The sequence below is a fragment of the Brassica napus genome, chromosome C5 (genome assembly GCF_020379485.1).
Source record: "Brassica napus cultivar Da-Ae chromosome C5, Da-Ae, whole genome shotgun sequence".
NCBI lineage: Eukaryota > Viridiplantae > Streptophyta > Magnoliopsida > Brassicales > Brassicaceae > Brassica > Brassica napus.
Genome location: NC_063448.1, coordinates 762573 through 785518, shown reverse-complemented (window position 1 = coordinate 785518; position 22946 = coordinate 762573). Strand labels below are relative to the sequence as shown.

At 38.9% G+C, this 22946-nt stretch overlaps 7 protein-coding genes, 1 long non-coding RNA gene and 1 other non-coding gene across 9 annotated transcripts; 2 read left to right on the top strand and 7 right to left on the bottom strand.

The window, feature by feature from the left end:
- Window positions 1–531: 531 nt before the first annotated feature.
- On the bottom strand, window positions 532–1724 carry LOC106401624. The gene is made up of 2 exons (XR_001280495.3): window positions 1341–1724; window positions 532–858 (listed from the first exon to the last, which is right to left on the bottom strand). It is a non-coding gene; the product is annotated as an uncharacterized LOC106401624 (long non-coding RNA).
- A 1034-nt stretch (window positions 1725–2758) lies between these two features.
- LOC106401623 (60S ribosomal protein L19-1) lies at window positions 2759–4376 on the top strand. Its single transcript, XM_022703560.2, has 5 exons — window positions 2759–3003; window positions 3364–3486; window positions 3564–3877; window positions 3975–4051; window positions 4148–4376. Exons 1-5 carry the CDS (start codon window positions 2892–2894, stop codon window positions 4173–4175), a joined length of 654 nt encoding a protein of 217 aa, XP_022559281.2. The 5' UTR covers window positions 2759–2891; the 3' UTR covers window positions 4176–4376.
- A 424-nt stretch (window positions 4377–4800) lies between these two features.
- Window positions 4801–4873, bottom strand: TRNAK-CUU. Its single transcript has one exon. It is a non-coding gene; the product is annotated as a tRNA-Lys (tRNA).
- Window positions 4874–4974: 101 nt separating this feature from the next.
- On the bottom strand, window positions 4975–6362 carry LOC106397126 (protein DEHYDRATION-INDUCED 19 homolog 2). Its single transcript, XM_013837683.3, has 4 exons — window positions 6063–6362; window positions 5826–5971; window positions 5568–5645; window positions 4975–5465 (listed from the first exon to the last, which is right to left on the bottom strand). The coding sequence occupies exons 1-4, from the start codon at window positions 6145–6147 to the stop codon at window positions 5127–5129; spliced, it is 648 nt and encodes a 215-aa protein (XP_013693137.1). The 5' UTR covers window positions 6148–6362; the 3' UTR covers window positions 4975–5126.
- A 1179-nt stretch (window positions 6363–7541) lies between these two features.
- On the top strand, window positions 7542–11549 carry LOC106401518 (cellulose synthase-like protein D5). The gene is made up of 3 exons (XM_013842053.3): window positions 7542–8574; window positions 8679–9489; window positions 9563–11549. The coding sequence occupies exons 1-3, from the start codon at window positions 7640–7642 to the stop codon at window positions 11345–11347; spliced, it is 3531 nt and encodes a 1176-aa protein (XP_013697507.1). The 5' UTR covers window positions 7542–7639; the 3' UTR covers window positions 11348–11549.
- Window positions 11550–11648: 99 nt separating this feature from the next.
- Window positions 11649–12661, bottom strand: LOC106401519. Its single transcript, XM_013842055.3, has 2 exons — window positions 12392–12661; window positions 11649–12252 (listed from the first exon to the last, which is right to left on the bottom strand). Exons 1-2 carry the CDS (start codon window positions 12560–12562, stop codon window positions 11701–11703), a joined length of 723 nt encoding a protein of 240 aa, XP_013697509.1. The 5' UTR covers window positions 12563–12661; the 3' UTR covers window positions 11649–11700.
- A 221-nt stretch (window positions 12662–12882) lies between these two features.
- Window positions 12883–16060, bottom strand: LOC106400112 (importin subunit alpha-6-like). The gene is made up of 10 exons (XM_013840520.3): window positions 15508–16060; window positions 15162–15258; window positions 14977–15071; window positions 14760–14891; window positions 14242–14427; window positions 13991–14154; window positions 13839–13917; window positions 13627–13755; window positions 13418–13545; window positions 12883–13338 (listed from the first exon to the last, which is right to left on the bottom strand). Exons 1-10 carry the CDS (start codon window positions 15712–15714, stop codon window positions 12972–12974), a joined length of 1584 nt encoding a protein of 527 aa, XP_013695974.1. The 5' UTR covers window positions 15715–16060; the 3' UTR covers window positions 12883–12971.
- A 1436-nt stretch (window positions 16061–17496) lies between these two features.
- Window positions 17497–18090, bottom strand: LOC106398034. The gene has a single exon (XM_013838635.1). It carries the CDS (start codon window positions 18088–18090, stop codon window positions 17497–17499), a length of 594 nt encoding a protein of 197 aa, XP_013694089.1.
- Window positions 18091–18304: 214 nt separating this feature from the next.
- LOC106400458 (nonsense-mediated mRNA decay protein 2-like) lies at window positions 18305–19405 on the bottom strand. Its single transcript, XM_022702636.2, has one exon. It carries the CDS (start codon window positions 19160–19162, stop codon window positions 18545–18547), a length of 618 nt encoding a protein of 205 aa, XP_022558357.1. The 5' UTR covers window positions 19163–19405; the 3' UTR covers window positions 18305–18544.
- Between the last annotated feature and the right edge of the window lie 3541 nt (window positions 19406–22946).

The following is a 22946-nucleotide window of genomic DNA, read 5'->3' as shown; positions in this document are numbered from 1 at the left end:
GCCAAGTAGCTAGCTTTTCTTCTTAGTTTTGTGTACAATTTCAAAGACAACCAAACTATCATTAGATTAAAGTTATAACTTGATAAGAGTTCACCTTAAAAAAAAGATAAAACATTTGCATAATTGCATATTTATGAATATATTTTCATGATTTTTAAATTTTTGTAAACAGTTTCTTTCTTCAGAGTGTTTGTTGAGTAAGGTAACGTGTGATCGAGAATATTTCAAACGAAAACAAACCTTAATAATAAACGGGATTAGAGCATATGCAACGGTGAGGTTCACCAATGAATCCTTAGGAATATTTTAGTAATATATATATATTTTTTTGAATAGTTAAGGATTCGAATCAAAAATGGTCGTCCAATGGTGTTCCCGAAGATGGAGTTTTGAGGAAAAAAAAATATTAATTTTTTTTTTAAAATTGAAATTTTATTAATTACATGATTAAAAATAAAGATACAATGATTAAATATAAAGATATAAAGATACACTAATTATTAATCTTCATCACCAAATTTCTTCCAAATATTTTCGATTAAATCATTCTTCAATCGTTCATGCATATGCTCATCATGAAGATCATTCCGATTGGGAAACATATTATTCAGATTTGTAGGCCTCTTGGTTTCCACCTGTGAACTTCTGGTGACGTCTCCTTCTTCAAATTAAGATATATTGTACCGCATGTATCCATCTCGTTCATTTTCAACTATCATATTGTGTAGTATGATACATGCTCTCATAATTTCCCTATCTTTTCTTTGTTCAATGTACGAACCGGGTTTTTGACAATCGCAAATCGAGCTTGAAATACTCCAAAAGCCCGCTCCACATCTTTTCGGGCTGCTTCTTGAACTTTAGCAAATAACTCTTGTTTAGGACATTGAGGGAGTTTGATAGATTGGATAAATGTTGATCATTTTGGATATATACCGTCTGTGAGGTAGTATGCCAACTTTTACATGTGTCCGCTCTGCATCTTTTTATCTATAACTTCTTTTTTTTGTATTACTATAAAATTATGTATAGTTTCTTTTATCTATAACTAGTTTTTTTTGTATTACTATAAAATTATGTATAGTTTTTTTTATCTATAACTTATTTTTTTTATTACTATAAAATTATGTATAGTTTTTTTTATCTATAACTTTTTTTTTTTGTATTACTAGAAAATTATGTATAGTTTTTTTATCTATATGAGAACACCCAAACTTAGTTCAAATTGGATTTTTATGAGAAACAAAAATGTATATATAAGTGCAAATTGGATTTTTATGAGAAGCAAACTCTTATAATAAACAAAAGCAGCAACAAGACTACAACTTTGGAGAAGTTACCTAAAGAGAAGCAAACTTCTTCGAGTTTGTAGCAACAAGATTACACTTCGAGTTTGTAGCAACAAGATTACAACTTCGGATTACAACAAAAGGAGACAAGTTTGATAGAGAGGAAGCACAGCAAAAGAGATATCTAATTCCGCAAGCAAAGAATGATACTTATACAACCTCAATGCACACCCGTGACTCTGGTCACTTGAGGAAAACAACAAAAAACTTCGCAACTCCAAATACACCCGTGACTTGGTTCACATGTCCTACTGCTGAACCTGAAACAAGACAAAGACAAGAGTTAGTAAATAATAAAATCAATGCGCACATGTAACAAATACTTTGAACATCTAACTACTCAATGCACCAGACGAGATGTAACTACTCGAGCGTACCTCTTACGGACATTAATACCTTAATAGCATCATAACATCTCATACATGAGTTTCAGTTTTAGAGATTCTTCCATCTCAGATAGTGGATCTTTTTTGGCAAGTAATGAGTTTAAGTACACATTAACTTAGATTGATAAGCAACTAAACAGTTTACTAGCTACACATATAGCTAACAGAGGGATCGAGTAATGAGTTTTCAAGCTAAATATAAAATAAGATAAGCAACAACAAACCATACAGATACGTTTTGTATAAGGCAAACACATACAAAACCCGAGTATAAGAAAACAAATCGATGTCGAATCTTCACTGAAAACAATTGGTGTTTCGAAACCGTAAGAACAAACTAGAAGATCGTTTGAAACCGAAAAACGAATTGAAACACTGGCTACATTGATTGAAACCGAAAACGAAAATGAATTGAAACCGAAAACGAGTAATGAGTTTTCGAGCAAACTAAATCGATTGAAACCGAAAACGAATTGAAACCCTAACTACAAACCAAAAGATCCCCAATTGAAAACGATTTGAAAATGAATTGAAAACCAGAAACTTTTTGAAACCCTAAATCGAAGAAATCCCCAAATTGATTCAAACGGAAAAACGAACAACAAGAAAGCTAACCTATCCTTAAATCTACCACAGAAGAAGGCTATTTACCTTTGAAGATCACGGGAGAAGACGATCGACGATGGAGAGAAATCGCCTTTTCGTCTCGAGCTCTGATTTTTTTCTTCTCGCCTTTGGTCGCGAATGAATTTTTTTTTCACAAAACCGAACACAATAGCTCACCGAGCCAACCATTAGATGCCACATGCACAAGGACTTGATCCTTCTACCCCTTATTTACGGACTGATCCGTCAAAATCTAAGTCTAAATTACAATATTATATTCCATTTGGGCTAAGGACTTGGGCTAAGGACTCGTCTTGGACCTCCGTTGGGGATGGTCTTACCCAACAGATGATGTCAACGCAAGTACGTAGCGTGTATTGTTTATAAGGCTCATAATGGGCTTTTAAGAAAAGCCTGTATTATTAACAAAAGCCCAAAGGATTATCTCGAAGAGGAGAAGAAACCCTAGAGAAATGATATATAATACACACAAACTCTTTCATCCGTTCTCCGCCACACTAATCTTCCAGGTAAGGGAGCGCAGCAAAAAATGGTGTCTCTAAAGATCCAGAAGCGGCTCGCCGCGTCGGTGATGAAGTGCGGGAAAGGCAAGGTTTGGCTCGATCCGAATGAATCCTCCGACATCTCCATGGCCAACTCTCGTATGTTTTTGCTTCTCTCTTGTGTTACATTTTGTCATGTGTTTTGTCTGCGATCCAGCGATTGTAGTAGTAGAAACATGAGTTACTTAAGACTTTGTAGTGTAATCCATTGGCTATGCTGAATCACTGTCTCGTTGTAATGATCTACAAACACAAAGCTCATAGTTATTACAGCTGTTTGGTTTTATTATTTAATTATAAGCTTTTTAGAGCTGTGCCTTGAGAAAGTGGAAATGGTTTATGTATCACTAATGTATAAAGAGTTATGTTTTATTGTTTTGAGTAATGATATTTATTATTAATGCGTCTGCTCATGTTTAAATCTGATTAACTAAAGCTTAGTATTTGTAAAATGATTAGGACAAAACATCAGGAAGCTGGTGAATGATGGTTTCATCATCAGGAAGCCAACCAAGATCCACTCTCGCTCCAGGGCTCGCCGTATGAAGATCGCCAAGATGAAGGGTCGTCACTCTGGATACGGTATGTACTCTTCAATCCCTTAAAAACCCTATTTGGCTTTGTCTCTTATTATTCGAGAATAATGAGTTTTTACCCAGGTAAGAGGAAGGGTACCAGGGAAGCTAGGTTGCCGACGAAGGTACTGTGGATGCGTAGGATGCGTGTTCTAAGGCGTCTCCTGAAGAAGTACAGAGAGTCGAAGAAGATTGACAAGCACATGTACCATGACATGTACATGCGTGTCAAGGGTAACGTGTTTAAGAACAAGCGTGTCTTGATGGAGAGCATCCACAAGTCCAAGGCTGAGAAGGCAAGAGAGAAGACCTTGTCTGATCAGTTTGAGGCTAAGAGGGCTAAGAACAAGGCTAGCCGAGAGAGGAAACATGCTAGGAGAGAAGAGCGTCTTGCGAAGGTATAAACTTTAACTTCATACCGCCATATTAAAGAGGTTTCTTTGAATTTGTTTACAGTGCTCTTATACCTCTGGGTGTGTTATATTATTGGTGTAGGGTCCTGGAGGAGATGTTGCGCCTGTAACTGCACCACCAGCTGCTGCTGCTGCTACAACTACTGCTCAAACCACAGAGTAAGTGTGGTCTCAACTTGTATATTAAATTGAGCATTGTTTCATTTTGTTTTTAACGTATATTAATTCTTTTATGGGTCCTCTTTGCTTGTGCAGGGTACCGAAGAAGAAGTCCAAGAAGTGAAGAGGATATAGTCGTCAAGCTATATAGACCAGTGACTTTAAGAAGTTTTTTTTGAATGTTTTATGAATTTTGGTTTGTTGAAATACTTTTGTTGCCAACAAAAACATATTTGTTATGGTTTCAGATTTTTAGCTTATCAGTTTACCTACTTTTCGAAACTATGTCTTTTTTTTCCTGAATGTTACTTCTTAAATTGCTTTACGCTGTTCACTTAAATCTGATTCACACGCACATTTGCATCAATATAACTAGCTGCAGCTTATTAACCTTAAATTTAAAATCTTTATGTGGAACGTTTCCTTTGAGTCTTAATAGCAGCATTTCTCAGTAGAAAATGCAAAACCTTTTAAAGTCCTTTACTAGTTCTTGATCGCGGACGACAAGCAGATTGAACAGAAAGGGGATTTTATCAAAGACCGCTGTATTAACAAAGACACAAAGTTGTGAGGTCTTTTTCTGGGGGAGAGCTATATATAAAGTCAACGCAAGTTTACAACTTCGTAGAAACCCTTTATCAAAAGAAACATAACACTTCACAGGAACTTGAGTTTCTTTAGCTTTTGGAACAGTTGAACTGCAGAGAATTGGTTTTTCAAGTTCCATCAGAAGATGCTAAAAAAACAGACGCCCACCGTGGGGTTCGAACCCACGACCACAAGGTTAAGAGCCTTGCGCTCTACCAACTGAGCTAGACGGGCTTGATGGCTAACTCATGCTTGTTACTTATCTAGCGTATATAGTTTTAACTTATACCTTCGAGGCAATAGATTAGCGTGGACAAGAGCTGTACAATGGAAGATTCTTGGAAAGATAATGAGGCTTGTATTATGAAACTAGTCTACTCTCGTGTCTGAATGAAAGATAAATATACAATAAATAGACTGAATAAAATTACAACAATGTCAATGACCAGCCTTTTATGCTATTACAGCCTTGGGCATCTTTATTTTCTCAGAAGAAGTCACATCCATCGTCAAACATGGCTGATGACAATAGTCCCTGTACAAACTCACACTTGTTTGCCTTCTCCAGCTGTTCACTATCCGACAAAGGCGTTGACAGCTTCCTGTCTTTTCCTGAATCCTCAACCAAAGCCTTGTCTTCAACACTTGACTCAACCTCCTGCGCAGGCTTGGTTTGGTTTGGCAATGGAGAATTGTTGAGGAAAGACAAGAACTGATCGGTTTTAGAAGTATGATGATGATGATTCATAGATGGAGACAGATCATCTTGAAGATAATTATCCGATGAAGAATATGGATCTTCCTCGTAAGTCTCCTTCTGCCCGCTGTAAAATTTTCTGTCAAGGGAACTCAAATAAATTCGCATCCATTAATCACTATTAGTAATGAATTATGCTTAAAGAGACACTCTTGGGAAGAAAAAGGATATCTTCAAGACATCTCTATGGTGTGTGGTAATATGATCCACCATATGCATCTTCACCCTTTTGCTACAAACCGGACATACCTACAAAAATCACAAACAACACAAGTAAAGCATTCATCTTTCTAAACCAATCAAAGCTTCAATTCAAGTGTTCCATCACACAAGCTTAACTGATCAATGCCTCTAAAGCAAACATATGTAAGCTCTAATCAGAGGCTAAACTACTTGAATGTTGTAGATTAGGATGTGAATCAGACATACCCCATGGGTAGCTTCAAGATTATGTTCTTCGTCGATATGGTGACACAACTCGACTAAATCATAATCATCGGAGCAAAACGGGCATGGGTAATCCACTTCAACATCGTCTTCATCTTCCTCAAAATCTACCGAATCTAGATAAGAACCTGAAATTGACAAGAAAATTAAAGCCTAAAATAAAATCGAATTTTGACCTAGAAATCAAAATTAGGGATTTGAGGGGATTTGGATAATAACCAGATTGGTACTTAGCAGTGGTTGCTGCTGATCGATGGCTTCTGGAAGAGCCAGAAGAGGAAACAGCCCACATATCGTCGTCCATCTTATTCGATTCTGAATCTCCCCAAGAAACCTCGAGCTTCTTTATATAGTCTCTCGGACAAAACTACTTTTGATTAGGTAAAGTAGAACTCTTCGTCGTGTGGTTTACTTGCACATGTCAGCTTTTAGGAGAAGCGTGAGAAAGAAAACGCCAAATAAAATTATATTAAAAAAAAGGGATGCCCGACCTTTCCTTTTTTTTAATGGAGCTAGACTTAATTGACAAGAAGAGTTCGTGGATTGGGAAATTATTTAAATAACCTTACACCGACCCTTTTGTGGACTTTTCAACCCGCGTGGTAGATCAGGGGCGTTTGTGTCTTTTAGTGTCTTCGGTCTTATAAAATGGAAGGATATTTATTCATTGCATTGTTCCCCAAGTAATTATCAAACGAGGCCTGGTTTGATAACGTTTAAATGGGCTTAGTCTAAGAAAGACCTATATATAAAAGCCCACTAGTGAGAGTATAAAGATGAGTCTCTGTTACAGGTAACTAACTAGACATGCATCATTTGGTGTTAATAGTCTCGTTATGATGTCAGGTTTATTCTTTCCGTCACTACATTATTTGCATCTGCCGTTTTTTTTTTTTTCCCATAAAATTTGAGCTTCCCTATACCAAGTTTATTCCATTTGGTGATTCTGTTGTCTGGGATGCGTAATGTAACGAGAGCTGGTTTAAAGTTTTCTAACTATAGATTCGGTCTCGGTTATGAAAATGGTTAACATCGTTATAACAATAACTTCTTTTAGTTTTTAAATTTGTTATAGTGACTTTCTGAAGTTTGCTGATAAAAAACACGTTCATGATAACATTATAAGATATATACATAATACATTAGCCAATAGTATATGGCATGAATTCAAATTTTTTGGTGTTTATCAGATAAATTAGTTTTCTTTTTAAAAAAGGAAGTTTTCTTGTCGCACTCAAGGAACCAAATTTTAAACCATTTTAGGATATACAAGCAGACAAGTGTGAGTTTAAAATAAAAAAAATTATCAAGAAGTGTGAGTTATCATTCATAAAACTACCATCGTATTTCAAGAAATGATTATCTACTAGATTAGCATCACAATACCATACAAAATCCAAACCAATGAGTTCAAAATTATGAAATCACATGGGATGAGAAAGCATATACTCCAATATAAATTATTTGACCGTTGCAAAAAGAGAAATAAAACACTTTTCTTTCTTTTATTCCACTTATATTTTGACTTTGTGCTTTGTAAATCTCCCTGGGCCCACAGGATCTTTCAAACTTACCGTTTAGAACAGATAACCACCGTCCGATCTCACAGTTTGCAACGCGAAGAAAATCAACGGTTCAGATCTCTCGACCGTTTATAGCAACTCCCTTTCTCCTTTTATATCCCTCTCCCTCTCTCTAGATTTCGAAACTAAAATGCTCTGCTTCCAACTAGCTTCACCAGATCTGGATCGTTGATTTTTTTTTCTTTCTTCTCTCATAACTCTCCGAGGTTAACAATGGTGAAACCACCAGCTGGCTCTTCTTCTCCGGTGACTATCACCGTGACGCCATGTAAAGGCTCCGGCGACAGGAGCCTCGGCCTGACGAGTCCCGCCCCACGCGCCTCCGTCTCCAACAACCAGAACTCTCCTCTAAGCTCAAGAGGACCTCGCCGCAGCTCCCTCAGCGGCGGGAACCGGAGATCCAGCGGCGCGGGAAGGTACTGCTCGATGTCGGTGGAGGATCTAACCGCCGAGACGACGAACAACTCCGACTGCGTCGTGAGCTACACCGTTCACATTCCGCCGACGCCGGATCACCAGACCGTCTTCGCTTCGCAGGAGAGCAACACCGCCGAAGAAGGAGGAGACTCGCGGAACAGAAGCTTCCTCTCGGGAACGATATTCACCGGGGGGTTTAAATCGGTGACACGTGGCCACGTCATCGACTGCTCGATGGAGAAAGCTGATTCGGGGAAGAAAAAATCAGGTCAGATCTGTTGGTTGAAAGGTTGTGATGAGAAGGTTGTTCACGGGAGGTGCGAGTGTGGCTTTAGAATCTGTAGAGATTGTTACTTCGATTGCATCACGAGCGGTGGCGGGAAGTGTCCTGGGTGTAAAGAGCCGTACAAAGACATCAACGATGATGATCAGGATGATACAGAGGAGGAGGATGAAGACGAGGCGAAACCTCTTCCTCAGATGGCGGATTCGAAGCTTGACAAGAGGCTTTCGGTTGTGAAGTCGTTTAAGAACCAGACGGGGGATTTCGATCACACGCGCTGGTTGTTTGAGACTAAAGGGACGTATGGGTACGGAAACGCGGTTTGGCCTAAAGACGGGTATGGAATCGGGTCGGGTGGGTATGAACAGCCACCTGAGTTTGGGGAGAGAAGCAAGAGACCTTTGACTAGGAAAGTCAGCGTCTCTGCTGCTATTATCAGTCCTTACAGGTATAACAAAATGTTTCTAATTATAAAAAAAAAAAACAAATCTTTCTAATTTAGTTATGCTTGAGGGAATCGATTTAATATATGGTCTGATTTGGTTGAAACAGATTACTCATTGTGTTGCGTTTGGTGGCACTTGGTTTGTTCCTGACGTGGAGGATCCGCCACCCGAATCGAGAGGCGATGTTTCTGTGGGGAAGCTCAACGGTCTGTGAGCTTTGGTTCGCCTTCTCTTGGCTTTTGGACCAGCTTCCGAAGCTCTGTCCTGTCAACAGACTAACCGATTTAGATGTTCTTAAAGAGCGTTTTGAGTCTCCCAACCTCAGAAACCCCAAAGGAAGATCCGATCTACCCGGTATCGATGTGTTTGTCTCGACCGCAGACCCTGAGAAGGAGCCGCCTCTGGTCACAGCCAACACCATCCTCTCCATCCTAGCCGTTGATTACCCTGTGGAGAAGCTCGCTTGCTACTTGTCAGACGACGGAGGAGCTTTGCTGACGTTCGAGGCCTTGGCTCAGACGGCTAGCTTTGCTAGCACGTGGGTGCCGTTTTGCAGGAAGCATAATATAGAGCCGAGGAACCCTGAGGCTTACTTTGGCCAGAAGCGTAACTTCCTCAAGAACAAAGTGAGGCTTGATTTTGTGAGGGAGAGGAGGAGAGTGAAGAGAGAGTATGATGAGTTTAAAGTGAGAATCAACTCGTTGCCTGAGGCGATTAGGAGGAGGTCTGATGCTTATAACGTGCACGAGGAGCTAAGGGCTAAGAAGAAACAGATGGAGATGATGATGGGAGGCAATCCTGAAGAGGCTGTTAAAGTTGCAAAGGCCACTTGGATGTCTGATGGTTCTCACTGGCCAGGGACTTGGTCCTCTGGAGAAACTGATAACTCTCGTGGAGATCATGCTGGAATCATTCAGGTAACGACATTGTTTTATTAGGTTTGTGATTTAATTGTGTTCCAATACTTATGCTTTTATGGGGTTGTTGCAGGCAATGTTGGCTCCTCCTAATGCAGAACCGGTTTATGGATCTGAAGCAGATTCTGAGAACTTAATTGACACAACAGAAGTTGACATCAGGCTGCCCATGCTAGTCTATGTGTCTCGAGAGAAGCGGCCAGGTTATGACCATAACAAGAAAGCTGGAGCTATGAATGCTTTAGTCAGAACCAGCGCAATCATGTCTAACGGACCGTTCATCCTCAATCTCGACTGTGACCACTACATCTACAACTCCATGGCCTTGAGAGAAGGGATGTGCTTCATGCTTGATCGTGGTGGCGACAGAATCTGCTATGTTCAGTTCCCTCAGAGGTTTGAAGGTATCGACCCAAATGATCGTTACGCAAACCACAACACTGTCTTCTTTGATGTTAGTATGAGAGCTTTGGATGGACTTCAAGGTCCAATGTACGTGGGAACTGGCTGCATCTTCCGCAGAACGGCTCTTTACGGTTTTAGCCCGCCGAGAGCAACCGAGCATCATGGCTGGCTTGGGAGAAGAAAGGTGAAGCTGTCACTAAGGAAACCAAAAGCTACTGTGAAGAAAGATGATGAGATTTCGTTGGCTATGAATGGAGAATACAACAACGGAGAAGAGAACGATGATGGAGACATCGAGTCTCTCCTTCTTCCAAAGAGATTCGGTAACTCAAACTCTTTCGTCGCTTCGATCCCTGTTGCTGAGTACCAAGGGAGGCTCTTACAGGACCTGCAAGGCAAAGGCAAGAACAGTAGACCAGCTGGTTCACTTGCTGTCCCACGAGAACCTTTGGATGCAGCCACGGTAGCTGAAGCAATCAGTGTGATCTCTTGCTTCTACGAGGATAAAACCGAGTGGGGCAAAAGAGTTGGATGGATCTACGGTTCCGTAACGGAAGATGTGGTCACGGGGTATCGTATGCACAACAGAGGATGGAGATCTATCTACTGCGTGACGAAACGAGACGCCTTCAGAGGAACAGCTCCGATCAATCTAACGGATAGGCTTCACCAGGTTCTGAGATGGGCAACAGGGTCAGTAGAGATCTTCTTCTCAAGGAACAACGCTGTGTTCGCTACGCGTAGGATGAAGTTCTTGCAGAGAGTAGCTTACTTCAACGTGGGGATGTATCCATTCACATCGCTTTTCCTCATCGTCTACTGCATTCTCCCGGCCGTTTCACTCTTCTCGGGACAGTTCATAGTCCAGTCCCTCGACATAACGTTCCTCATCTTCTTACTCTCGATAACACTCACTCTCTGCATGCTGTCGCTCCTTGAGATCAAGTGGTCTGGGGTTACTCTCCACGAGTGGTGGAGGAACGAGCAGTTTTGGGTGATTGGTGGAACAAGCGCGCATCCTGCAGCCGTTCTCCAAGGTCTTCTCAAGGTCATTGCAGGAGTTGATATCTCGTTCACCTTGACTTCCAAGTCATCTACGCCTGAAGATGGAGACGACGAGTTTGCGGATCTGTACCTTGTGAAGTGGAGCTTTCTGATGGTTCCTCCGTTGACGATCATGATGGTGAACATGATTGCTATTGCGGTTGGGGTAGCGAGGACTCTGTACAGTCCGTTTCCGCAGTGGAGTAAGCTTGTGGGTGGAGTGTTCTTCAGCTTCTGGGTGCTGTGTCATTTGTATCCGTTTGCTAAAGGGTTGATGGGAAGAAGAGGGAGAGTTCCAACGATTGTGTTTGTCTGGTCGGGTTTGTTATCGATCATCGTCTCTATGCTATGGGTTTATATCAACCCTCCTGCAGGGAGACGGGACTTTTCTCAGTTTCAGTTCCCTTAAGGCATGAGAATCCTTCTTTCTCTGCTTCATATTCATGTTTGTAATCAGATTTTATTGATACAGTTTCTCTAAGTAATTCATATTCATGTTTGTACTCATTTGCTTAAGACCGTTTCAGTTCCCTTAAGGCATGAGAATTCTTCTCTCTCTGCCTCATTTCATGTTTGTAATCAGATTTGATAAAATACAGTTTTTTAAGTAATTCTGTAATCGAATTTTATGAATACAGTTTCTTAAGAAGTTCATGTTTGTAATAACCATTTGCTTTAAGACCACCTCTATGTTTGTTATAAGAAGAAGATTCAGAGAAACATGACAAGTTTATTCAGACAAAACATTTATTATTATTTAGTTTAGAACCATTCGCCTCTCATTTCTCTCAAGATTCTAGAATGAGGAAACGTTTCAGGATCCCCGCGCTCTGCGTTACGTTTGAATATCATTGTAGCTCTCTGTAAAGCTTCCTCCGCCGTGTCAAGCTGCTCCGGCAACCATCCGATCACATCTTTTCCCGCCGCATACGCCGTTCCATCCGTAGCTTGCGTGATTGGCTTCCTAGTATCTGCAAACTCGATCTCGGATAACGGAGACGCTTTGTGGTGTGCGTAATACTCTTTGTCGCTCTCTGTTTCGTTCTCTCTCCGCCTTCGCTCCTCCTCTTCTCCCTCGTCTAAGCTGACGCAGCTCGCACAATCAAGTGAAGGTGGAGAGGCCTCGGTGCTTCTTCTCCGCTTCTGTTGGAAATTAGGCTCGGAAGGACGACCCACTGGAGTGCTCTCTAGCTTGTGCGCGGTGGCGCGTGGAGATTTTGGCGGGTTAAGCGGTTGTTGTTCTAAACTTGACCGTGGTTGTTCGTCGACGATTTCTTCTGCCGCCGTCTTAGGGTTCGCCACGTCATCCATACCCTGAAGCATAATCAATAACAAAACAATATTTAAAAGAAAAAATATATATTTTAAAATCAGTGATTATGTAAAACAAATTTATTTTGGTTTAGATAAAGTTTCAATAATTAGAAGATAAAGATTAAAAAAACATTTGTACTTCGGGGTCTCTCGGATAAACAGCTGGATCAGCTCCATCGTTTCCGGAATGAAGCTCCGGATCAGCAGCTCGGCCGGACGTTGAAGATCCAAACGCTAAACGACTTTGAGCGACTGGTCGGACGCGGGAACGCGCCGCTGAAGCAAACGCTAATAATCGGGACTGCATCATCTTCTTCTTCTTCTTCTTCACAATGTTTCTGTGTGTTCTCGCTTAGAAGTAGTATAGTGATTCTTTGCAAGTTAGTTTCTACTTTGGTTTCTTTCTCTGATATATTTAGATGACAAAGGAGAGAGCTTTTGAGAAGTGAAAGGACCCACGTGTCGACGAATTGTCATCGTTGGTAATGACGTGGCGCATGACTAGAAAAGCTTAGAAGCTGCTCGGTGTCACTAGATTTGTCTGAAACATAAATAATTCTGAATTTGCCCAAAAAACCGCAAATTACTAAACTTAAGCAAAATCAATGTTGAACTATTAAAATCTGCAAAGACAACCTTCTATCAAAATTTTCTGCCAAGCTTAAACATAAAAAAAAAAACAGGTTGCTTGACCTACAAGGCAATATATGATTAGACCTTCAACCAAAGTTGAATCCACCTGTAGAAGCATTGCCACTTTGGTTTCCAAATGTGAAACCGTTGTCATCAAGAGCGTCATGTTCATTGTCGTCTTCTTCAGTCCAATATGAAGAGAGTATTTTAACAGCTTTCTCGTAAATGTCATTATTGTCGTGACTCTGAAGATTCTCAATCTTCTCCAAACCTTCAGCGTCGTCAACCATCTGCACGTAAATGTTAAAGCCTCCGGTGTTGCCTTGATTCATCTCGGCTTCACCTACTTTAAGAATGTTCTCCAGAGCTTCTAAGATCACTGTGACGGCCAACGGATCGGGACATGTGAGGAGATCACAGAGCGGTTTGATGCATCCTTGGTCCACAAGAAACCTTCAAAGAACCAATTAGTACCTCAGTTGAAAAGAACTGAGGAGACGGTAGGAAAAAAGAAAAAGACTACTCTTCTTACTTGATTTGGTCATGATTGCCACCAGAAGTTAAATTACTGACTGCCCAAACAGCTTCTTTTTTAATTTCGAATTCCGCGGTATGAAGCATGTAAATAAGAGGCTGAATAATGCCGGCTTCAATCACTTGCTGCACAGCAAAATTTGTTAAAACATCATGAAGGAAAGAGTCAGAAAACTAATTGTTGAATTTGTAAATGTATATACTCACTTGTATCTGACTAGTGTTTCCAGCTGTAATGTTAGAGATAACCCAGCAAGCTTCCTTCTTGATACTCCTCTTGTATGTACTTGTCAAAATGGGCAAGAGACGAGGAAGCGCTTGATGGTTAAGAACCTCCTGTTACAAAGATGATTAAGCGCCATGAGACGTTTTTATTATATTTATACATATGATGGGTAGTTAATGGATAAAACTGGCACCTGAGTCAGCATATCATCTCCGGTTACAATATTACCAATTGTACGGAGGGCTGGAATCAGAACTGATGGCAAATGATGACTTAAGTAGACAAAAGAATAAGTTAGGCGAATTCAATAACATTGAATTCAATAATAATGAGAGAGATACTAACGCTAGGAGTGGGACGAGGCTAGGGATGACACCAGCATTGATAACAGTTTGTATTTTCTCGTCGTTACCGTCTGAGAGATAAGAGAGAGCCCAGCATGCATCTGTGAGAACTTCGTCATCGTTTGAATGCAAAAGGCGCTCAAGAACTGGTAAAGCTGGTTTTGTCTAGGCTCAATGAAAACATTATCAGATTATTGAAGAGACTTGAAAATTATTTTCCAAAAATTGGGTATAAATGAAAAATGTAACAACCTGCTCAAGTGCAGGCGCAGGCTTCCCTCTACAGAAGTTTGATAAGGTCCATGCAGCGTTTCTCAGCATGGAGGGCTTTGTGTGCTCGTTGAACTGAGCCAAAAGAGGCCTCATGGCATCGCATCTTAGGACAAAATCACGGAATTTTGGCGAGTCACCAGCGACGTTGCCCACTGCCCAGACAGCCTGTAATCAGGAGAGAAGACATAGATAGAACTAAAATGTCAATAACTCAATAAAAACAATTGCTAGTGAACAGAGCCGGAAATTCGAAGTCAAGGGGCTATTCATTTAATTTGTATTTATGAGAATTTTACTACAGGAGAATTATTCCTATTTGGTCCGAAGGCTACTTAGTAAAAGATTTTTTTAAATAAATTTGGGATTTTTTTTATAAATTTGGGAGTTTATATTTATATAATTTATTTCAAAAAATTTGAGTGCTTTAGGCGAATATTTTATCCAGATTTGCTCAAAACGGGGTCTGGTAGTGAACCTAAATTTTTGATAAAACATACCTGTTCACGGACTTCGAAGCAGGGAGAAGCGAAAAGTTCGATAAATAAGGGGATAGCGCCACTATCAATAATGACCTCAGTGTTGTCAGATGTCCCTGAAGCAATATTAGTGAGCGCCCAAGCTGCCTCAAACTATAGTATTAAAAAAACAAACAGATTAGCATATTAATGGAAACACAAAGCTACACGTGAATATAAAACGACGCATGCTTCTAACCTGAAGTTCGGAGAAGTCGACGACACTGGAAAGAAAATGGACAAGGCGAGGAACAACACCAGATTGAATAACTTCATCGATGGGTGGACTATGGTCTACAAAATCAATTATATAAGCAAAACTAAATAATATATGCAGTAAGAAAGATATTTGGTACTATCATCATCATCATTCAAATCACAAACCAACTGAGAGTAATTTTCGGATGCCAATAGTTGCCTCCAGTTGCAAACTTCTATCATCTGAATTAACTCCAGCAACCAACTGTGTTATATTTTCCAACTGCATTAATAACGAATGCTTAGATCTAATATGCATATATTAACCAAACTCTAACGAATTGATTCAGATTCGAATTAGGGTTCCATATAGACTATGCCTAGTAATTCCAATATACATAACCAACATGTAAAGATGAGCTCGATTCAATACAAACAATTAAAAAAGGTCTTTAACTAACTAACCATCATCTAAATTAGAGTCAAATCATGAACGAAGAAAGAGAATTAGAGAAGACGAAGAAGCACATACTCTCTCGTAGGAGTATAAATCGTGCCCCTTCTGCGCAAAGCGAGCAGTCAGGCCTTCACGTCGCTTCTTCTGCAAGTTCTCCTCTCTCTTGTTCTTCCGGATCTCCACCATGTCACCCTCCCTCCTCCTTCGACCTTCATCGGCATCCACAGATACCTTGTACATATTCCTTCGAACCTCCGTCCTGGCGCTAGGTTTAAGAGACATGCTTGCTCGCTGATCAATGGAGATTTTGATTCTCAAAATTTAGAGCGAAAGAGAAGTAAGACGAAGAGAATCAGCAAGGGTTTTGGTTTTGGAGTCGAAGCTAAGTATAAATACTATTTGTACAACGTGACGTCATGTGTTGAGGAGGCGGCTTTGGTTCATTGTAAGTACGAATTGGGCCTCGGTTTTAGAGCATTATTAACGGAGAGTTCTTATAAAAACCTTTGTTAACTTTTAATCACGGTCTTAGTATTGATCACGATACTAGGTGTTTTCCTGCAGTGATAAAATTTTAAATTATATTTAAAAATAAAAATTTGTTAATATTTTAGATTTTATTATTTTAAAATAATATTTTAATAAAAATATTAAATACTAATTTAGTTAAACATAGAATTAAAATAAATAATTTGACTTATTTTAAATTATATTCAAGTTATATTTAAAACTATAATTTACATAGATTTTCATTTATTTATTTTGGTTAAGATAAATTAAATTACTTTAAAACAGTAAAATTGATATAATTTTTTTTTATAATGATCAAAATTAAAAATTAAAATTAATTCCTAAAATTTGTAGATATCAAAAATAAACAAATGATATTACGATTAAAAATTTATTTTTATTTTTTAAAAAGATTGTATAACATTTTGAAAATATTTTTTAATAATAGAACTTTAATGATTATAAAAATATATTTAAATACTATTTCGAAATTTTAAAATCTTTTATATTTTCCTTGTCATATTATTTAATGATATATTTGAATAGATTTATTTTAGTGATGATGTATGTGTTATTACCATATTATTAAAAGTTACCAAAAATTGAAATTAACATTAAATGTAGTTGTCCATGTCACTTTTAACCATAAGTCATGTCATCAATTTTAGTATGTCATGTCACAATTTTTTGGTGAGAGTGATTATGGAGAAGACATGTGTAAAATCACTTCATAAATAATGTCTAAGGGATTGCCACAAGTTTTTGATATTTTAACGCCATGTTTATTTATTTATTGTTTGTTATTATGAGCTGGTCTTTTTGACTTTATGATAATGAACAGGCTTTTAATATGGATTAACCAGCACAGTCTCAAGCCTGTATCACTAGATCTTGTAAATTATCTATTTGTAACCTAAAAAGGAAAACATCATAAGGACTTTCTTTGTTTTTCTCCTCGTCAAATCTTTGTAATATATTTAATTTCGGTAGGAAAAAACCTACTAAGAAATCTATTGTAATCCGGAGTTGCCTAATAACTCCATTATATAGCTTATATTTAGCAGGACCAGCTATGAATCATGCTAAGTGAAACATTTGCAACAGATCCCTAAATTTTTCGAAGAAAAGTTACATAGACATAAACTCATAAAAAATATATTAGGTCCCCAAATTTATAAAAAGATAATCTTTTGCATATACATTGCCAGAAGCCTTCAAAATTTCGGGGCTGGCATTGGATTTCAATTATTTTTATTTTTTTTGCTAAATGTTTCGATTTTGGTTGCATTAAAATGTTACTAAGCAGAAAACCTTATATATGATTCGACTCTAAGACAGTCGTCTCTGAGGATCAAGCAACTGATCAAGCAACTGATCATGCAACTTTGGAGTGATCTCATCTTGCAGTTGCTTGAGAAGCAAGTCGAAAGTTTTCTTGTCATCTCCTTCCTTTGCTATAATTACATATAATCATTTCATATTGTTCATGCACTTTAAATAGAGAGAATGGACGACAAGAATATATGATTTATATAAACCCATTTTCTAAATCATTTATTGTGTAAGCATCTTAAACCCAATTTCATAAGACACATAAGCATCAATGGACAAAAACTTAATCACCTCTTCATCAAGAACTCTCCTAGCCAAATCTCTCGGACAGATCTGCCTTTTCGGTTTCCACGAACCAAAACCCAACAACTCACTAGCCATTGCCTTCAAGCTAAGCCTTGATCTCACACCATAACTAATAGGATAATTAACCTTTACCAGGTCACGAACATCAACTTTCTTAACAACAGTGACTAGACCGTTCAGCTTCTTGGCCGTTACCGCAATACCTATACCCACAAAAACAAATTTCTCATCGCGAAATAGATCACCAAAACATTCTTCGAGGTTGGTGTTTTGGTTCACATGAAGGAGTTGGAGTATGAGACATTTGTTTTTGATGCATAACTGAACGGTAGCGGCCTTTGCACCATCTTGAGGGTTTGTCTTGGAGTTCAGAGAGATGATCACCGGTGGATCTTCTTGGTTTTCTGATAGTACGTGGAGTATCCAGCTCTTCGCAATGCAAACTTCATTGGTCACCGTCGTTTCAATGAGTATTTCATGAAATGGAATCAAATTTGTGATTGTTACCATCGTTCAATATGAAAGCGAAGAACTACTAACTTGTGTTATATATAAATACAGGAAATTAATTGTTTTGTCCATGTTCGTTGATTTTTGTGGTTGGAAAAAAAACAATATCGTCAATTTTCGAAAAGAATTTAACACAGTATAGTTAATGAATGAGTCAAATGTGATGTTATTGTACATAACCAATTTCCAACTAATAGTAAATGTGAATTTAACACACAAAATCAAATAAATATATTGAATAAGACATACACACATACATATTTTTCGTTTTTCCTATTTTCATTAATTAACTGAAGTGCACTCACAAATTAAAGAATAAAAAGTTACAATACCAAAAAATAGAATCGACCAAGAAAACCTGAAGATCCTCCGTCCGAACAAATTAATCAAATAACGAGACATCTCCATAATCTCATCTCCATGCATGCATGATAGCGACGTAAACGATAGATCGTCAGTTTATTATTATCCCTTTGGCCTTACAACGTTCAGTATAAACCTGTTTTTGCATTTTCATTTGCTCATAAAATCTCACGATGAATTCCTCAGCTTTCTCATCTATCATTTCATCTCCTTCTTCAACATCGCTATAACAATCAACATCATCATCATCTTCATCCTCATCATCATAGTGATGATCCAAATCACGTAAAGACATGGCAGATGCATATCCGGAGATTCCAGATGATGATGATGAAGATGCCGCCGTGAAAATCTCAATAGCCTCCGTTAAACGATCCCCGGATTCATCATTAATAACATCAGCATCATCCCCACCGTCTTGGCTAATCTCCGTCGTCGTCGCCGGAAGAGGAGCCGGAGGAAGGAGGATTGTGTTAGTAGACTTAGACGTAGGCATTATCGTAATCTCGGAATGGACTTTGCGTACGGACTCAACCACACGCCGCCAGAACCTGGTGTTGAAAGCCTTTCTCCTCCGGCGACGACGTAGCATGAACATGACAACGGAGAAGACGTGCATCCCACGTGATATCTTTTTGGTCTTCATGGTCGGACTCTTGTTTATTTGCTCTATCTCTAATTGGTCATCTTTATCATGTTTTGTTTCCATACTACCAAAGAAAGAAAAAAATAGAAACAAAATATCAGAAAGATAATGAGAAATCAATGAAAATGCAAAATCTTTCTCCCCTGGATTCAAAGGGAGAGAGATTTTGTTTTCTTGATTTTTGAGGATTGATTCAGGGGAGGAACTATTTGTGACCAACGGTCTCTATTTATATGTGTTCTGTCTAAAGGGGGTGTAAGCGATAGTTATTGAAATATTGAGGTTAAGTAATAAGAGGTTATAATGTTTAGGGGTTAAAAAGAAGTAGGATATTTAACGTTATAACTAGAAACAGCGCGTTTTTTCTGCCTTCGTTATGGGAGGAAGAGATTATATAAGAAAAGAAAAGAAAAGCAAAGACAGCATAAAATAGTCTACATTTTATAATTATTGCGGTTGTTAATTTAACTAAAGAAAAAAGGTTGGTAACATGCCAGATGAGTTCCGTAACTGTGTATATTTAGAGTTTCCTAAATTTTACAAGTAAGTGAAAACTAATTATGTTATTTGCAACATAGTCAAAGGAAAGGAAGATTTCTTCTAGGGTTCTGTTTCAGTCTTGAACAGAAATTATATTCAAAAACCAAAAAAAAAGTCTTAAACCAAAGCATGCAGCTCATGAATTTCATCAGCCACAGGTGAACTGCAAGCACTGCCATTGTGAGATTAATTAAGTGTTGTGCTTTTGATTGAAGTTGGTATCTTAACTATAGTAATTAAAAATCGTATAAAATGATCAAGTTAAATCTTTAGTCCTTATCCCGAAAATCACAAATGCCACTAGGACTACGGACTTCCATCTCATCTCTTGTCTCAACACTGTCTACAAGGTTATTTCAAAGCTATTGACTAACAGACTGAAAAGCATCCTCCCGAAGGTTATCTCCAATGCGCAATCGGCTTTCTTACCTGGCAGACTATTAGCTGAGAATGTTCTACTGGCCACTGATCTGGTTAAAGGGTACAAAGCGGAAAATTCAGAACCAAAGGCTATGCTAAAAGTTGATCTCCGCAAGGCCTTCGATTCAGTCCGCTGGGACTTCATAACTGCCACTCTAAAGGCTCTCTCAATCCCTGAGCAGTTTATTAATTGGATTGTTGAATGCATATCGACTCCCTCCTTCTCTGTATCTGTTAATGGTGTCTCAGGCGGGTTTTTTCATAGCACGAGAGGAGTTAGACAGGGTGATCCCCTCTCGCCTTACCTCTTCGTGCTTGCCATGGAGTCTCTCTCACGGCTACTCCAATCCAGGTTTGACTCCGGCTGGATCTCCTATCATCCTAAAACAGCTGAGTTGATTATATCTCATCTTATGTTTGCTGATGATGTGATGATTTTCTTTGATGGTTCCACCAACTCACTTCATGGAGTATCAGAATGTCTGGATGATTTCTCTTCTTGGTCAGGTTTGGTAGTGAATACGGAGAAGACAGAATTATTCACCTCAGGTTTGAGCCCAACTGATTCTATGGCCATCGCTCGATTTGGATTTCCTAGTGGTACTCTCCCAGTTAGATACCTAGGACTTCCACTCTCTAGCAGGAAGCTTAAGGTATCTGAATACGCTCCACTAATTGCCAAGATTACTACAAAATTCAGAATGTGGGCATCCAGATCTCTTTCTTTCTCTGGCAGGCTAGTATTGCTATCTTCAGTAATTGCAGGCCTAGTGAGCTTCTGGATATCAGCTTTTGTGCTTCCAAAAGGCTGCATCCGGCAAATAGAATCGTTGTGCACCAGATTCCTCTGGTCTGGTAACATAGATACTCCTAAAATGGCGAAAGTAGCTTGGAGCACAGTCTGCCTCCCAAAGGATGAAGGTGGGCTAGGGTTGAGAAGTTTCTTGGTGTGGAATCATGTTCTATGCTTGCGTTTCATTTGGCTACTATTCTCGGAAAGTGACTCGCTGTGGGTTGCTTGGCACCGCAAGTACCATTTGCAGAACAAGAGCTTCTGGGTTATTACGGAATCTCAGAATGACTCCTGGATGTGGAAACGATTACTAAAACTAAGACCAGTGGCAAAATCTTTCTGTAAAGCAGAGCTGGGAGATGGCAGAAAGATTAGTTTCTGGTTCGATGTATGGACCCAATGGGGTAGTCTGATTGATCACATAGGAGAGCGTGGACCTGTCAATACCCGAGTGCGTCTCCACGCAAAAGTATGTGATGCTGCAACGGATTCTGGTTGGTGTTTAGGAGGAGCCAGGTCGCAGGAAGAGCTTAACCTGCAAATTTATCTTACATCCGTTCCTCTTCCAACTGAAACAAATTATGAGGACAAATACGTGTGGGAAACGAACGGTACATCCTCTTCAACTTTCTCGTCAGCTCTTACTTGGGAGGTGCTTAGGCCTCGCTCTCAAAAGAAAGATTGGGCAGATAAAATCTGGTTTAAAGGCGCTGTTCCAAAATTCTCTTTCACTATGTGGACTGCAACTCTTGACCGCCTTCCTACTAGAATGAGGCTAGCATCATGGGGCCTTCAAATGCCTACTTCTTGCTGCCTTTGCTCCGCTTCAGCTGAAACTAGGGACCACCTCCTGCTATCTTGCCCCTTCTCCTTTGAGATTTGGCGCCTCATCTACCAACGACTCTCCCCTGCGACGCAGCAGCACCTCACTTGGTCGGAGCTCCTTTCATGGCTTCGAGGACCGTCCAAGGACCCGCAGACTACTCTCCGCAGGCTCGCCGCTCAGACAACAATATTCCATCTATGGAGGCAGCGTAACAATGTGCTTCATAATCAGATATCTATCTCTACGGATGGGGTTTTCAGGTTCATTGACCGAGATATTCGCAGCACCATCACAGCTAGGAGAGCCAACAAGCTCTTCAGCTCCTTAATGTCTCTTTGGTTGAGATAGCTCACTCTATCTTCTCCCGTATGTAGTTCTGCTTTGTTTTTAATCTTTTTTTGCCAAAGTGGAGCTTCTCTTAGATTTAATTTTGTAAATCTGACTTTTTCATTAATATGAATATTAACAGTTTAGCAAAAAAAAAAAAAGTTAACTCGTTTTGGTCAGAAGAACAAAACGATTATAACTAAAATAAACAAAGTCCTTAAAATGATTGACCTAAGTTAGTAAGTTACTTGCACGAATAATCTGACTCAAAACATGGTTCATGGAACTTGCACTACGTTCCAACCTGTTAATTATTCTCAAGCATTGTACTTATAATAAAGATGCAATGTACATCGACCATATATTTGTGTGAATGGCTTCATAAGTTATTACATATATAAAACATTTTAGTCAATATTTTGTTGATCTAAGACATTTTTATTTTTTTGAAGGAGACGGTGATCCGTGATCAGATATAATAATCACAGTGATCAGCAGAAAACAAAAATATAAAAGGAAAATAAGAGCGGTTCATGTAGACTTTTAAAATTTGACTAGCTAAAGTGATAGTTGTCCGAAAAGAAAAAAAAAACTAACGTGATATATAATTTATAGTTTAAATTTCAGGTAATTTTATATTGTTGCAGTATATATTTTTAGACGAACATATAAGCCCAGTTGAGCTAAATCAAACTGGATTTGAGCTAAAGTTTTGAATAAAAGCCGAATCAAATATTGATTCTTGTTATTGAACATATTCTATGGTTTTCTATATAATGTTTGAACTAAATCAAACAGAAACCTAGGAAAACACACACACACAACAAAATCTATGATAGGACACGGTTCCGTGGAAAGTAAAATAACCGAGACAGCAGTAAGACATTATTCAACGACAGCGCAACTAAACCAATCACCTTCGCTCTTAAGTCTTTTGCTAA

Excerpts from the sequence above, each read along its gene's own strand:
- LOC106401623 (XM_022703560.2), top strand. The coding sequence starts at position 2,892 with ATGGTGTCTCTAAAGATCCAGAAGCGGCTCGCCGCGTCGGTGATGAAG. Across the intron at positions 3,878-3,974 it reads GAGAAGAGCGTCTTGCGAAG|GGTCCTGGAGGAGATGTTGC; the intron begins GTATAAACTTTA and ends TTATTGGTGTAG. Across the intron at positions 4,052-4,147 it reads ACTACTGCTCAAACCACAGA|GGTACCGAAGAAGAAGTCCA; the intron begins GTAAGTGTGGTC and ends TTGCTTGTGCAG.
- LOC106397126 (XM_013837683.3), bottom strand. The coding sequence starts at position 6,147 with ATGGACGACGATATGTGGGCTGTTTCCTCTTCTGGCTCTTCCAGAAGC. Across the intron at positions 5,972-6,062 it reads CACTGCTAAGTACCAATCTG|GTTCTTATCTAGATTCGGTA; the intron begins GTTATTATCCAA and ends TGTCAATTTCAG. Across the intron at positions 5,466-5,567 it reads ACCATAGAGATGTCTTGAAG|AGCGGGCAGAAGGAGACTTA; the intron begins ATATCCTTTTTC and ends AGAAAATTTTAC.
- LOC106401518 (XM_013842053.3), top strand. The coding sequence starts at position 7,640 with ATGGTGAAACCACCAGCTGGCTCTTCTTCTCCGGTGACTATCACCGTG. Across the intron at positions 8,575-8,678 it reads GCTATTATCAGTCCTTACAG|ATTACTCATTGTGTTGCGTT; the intron begins GTATAACAAAAT and ends TGGTTGAAACAG. Across the intron at positions 9,490-9,562 it reads ATCATGCTGGAATCATTCAG|GCAATGTTGGCTCCTCCTAA; the intron begins GTAACGACATTG and ends GGGTTGTTGCAG.
- LOC106401519 (XM_013842055.3), bottom strand. The coding sequence starts at position 12,562 with ATGATGCAGTCCCGATTATTAGCGTTTGCTTCAGCGGCGCGTTCCCGC. Across the intron at positions 12,253-12,391 it reads TTTATCCGAGAGACCCCGAA|GGTATGGATGACGTGGCGAA; the intron begins GTACAAATGTTT and ends ATTATGCTTCAG.
- LOC106400112 (XM_013840520.3), bottom strand. The coding sequence starts at position 15,714 with ATGTCTCTTAAACCTAGCGCCAGGACGGAGGTTCGAAGGAATATGTAC. Across the intron at positions 14,155-14,241 it reads CTGCGCCTGCACTTGAGCAG|ACAAAACCAGCTTTACCAGT; the intron begins GTTGTTACATTT and ends CATTGAGCCTAG. Across the intron at positions 13,546-13,626 it reads GAAACACTAGTCAGATACAA|CAAGTGATTGAAGCCGGCAT; the intron begins GTGAGTATATAC and ends TTTGCTGTGCAG.
- LOC106398034 (XM_013838635.1), bottom strand. The coding sequence starts at position 18,090 with ATGGTAACAATCACAAATTTGATTCCATTTCATGAAATACTCATTGAA.
- LOC106400458 (XM_022702636.2), bottom strand. The coding sequence starts at position 19,162 with ATGGAAACAAAACATGATAAAGATGACCAATTAGAGATAGAGCAAATA.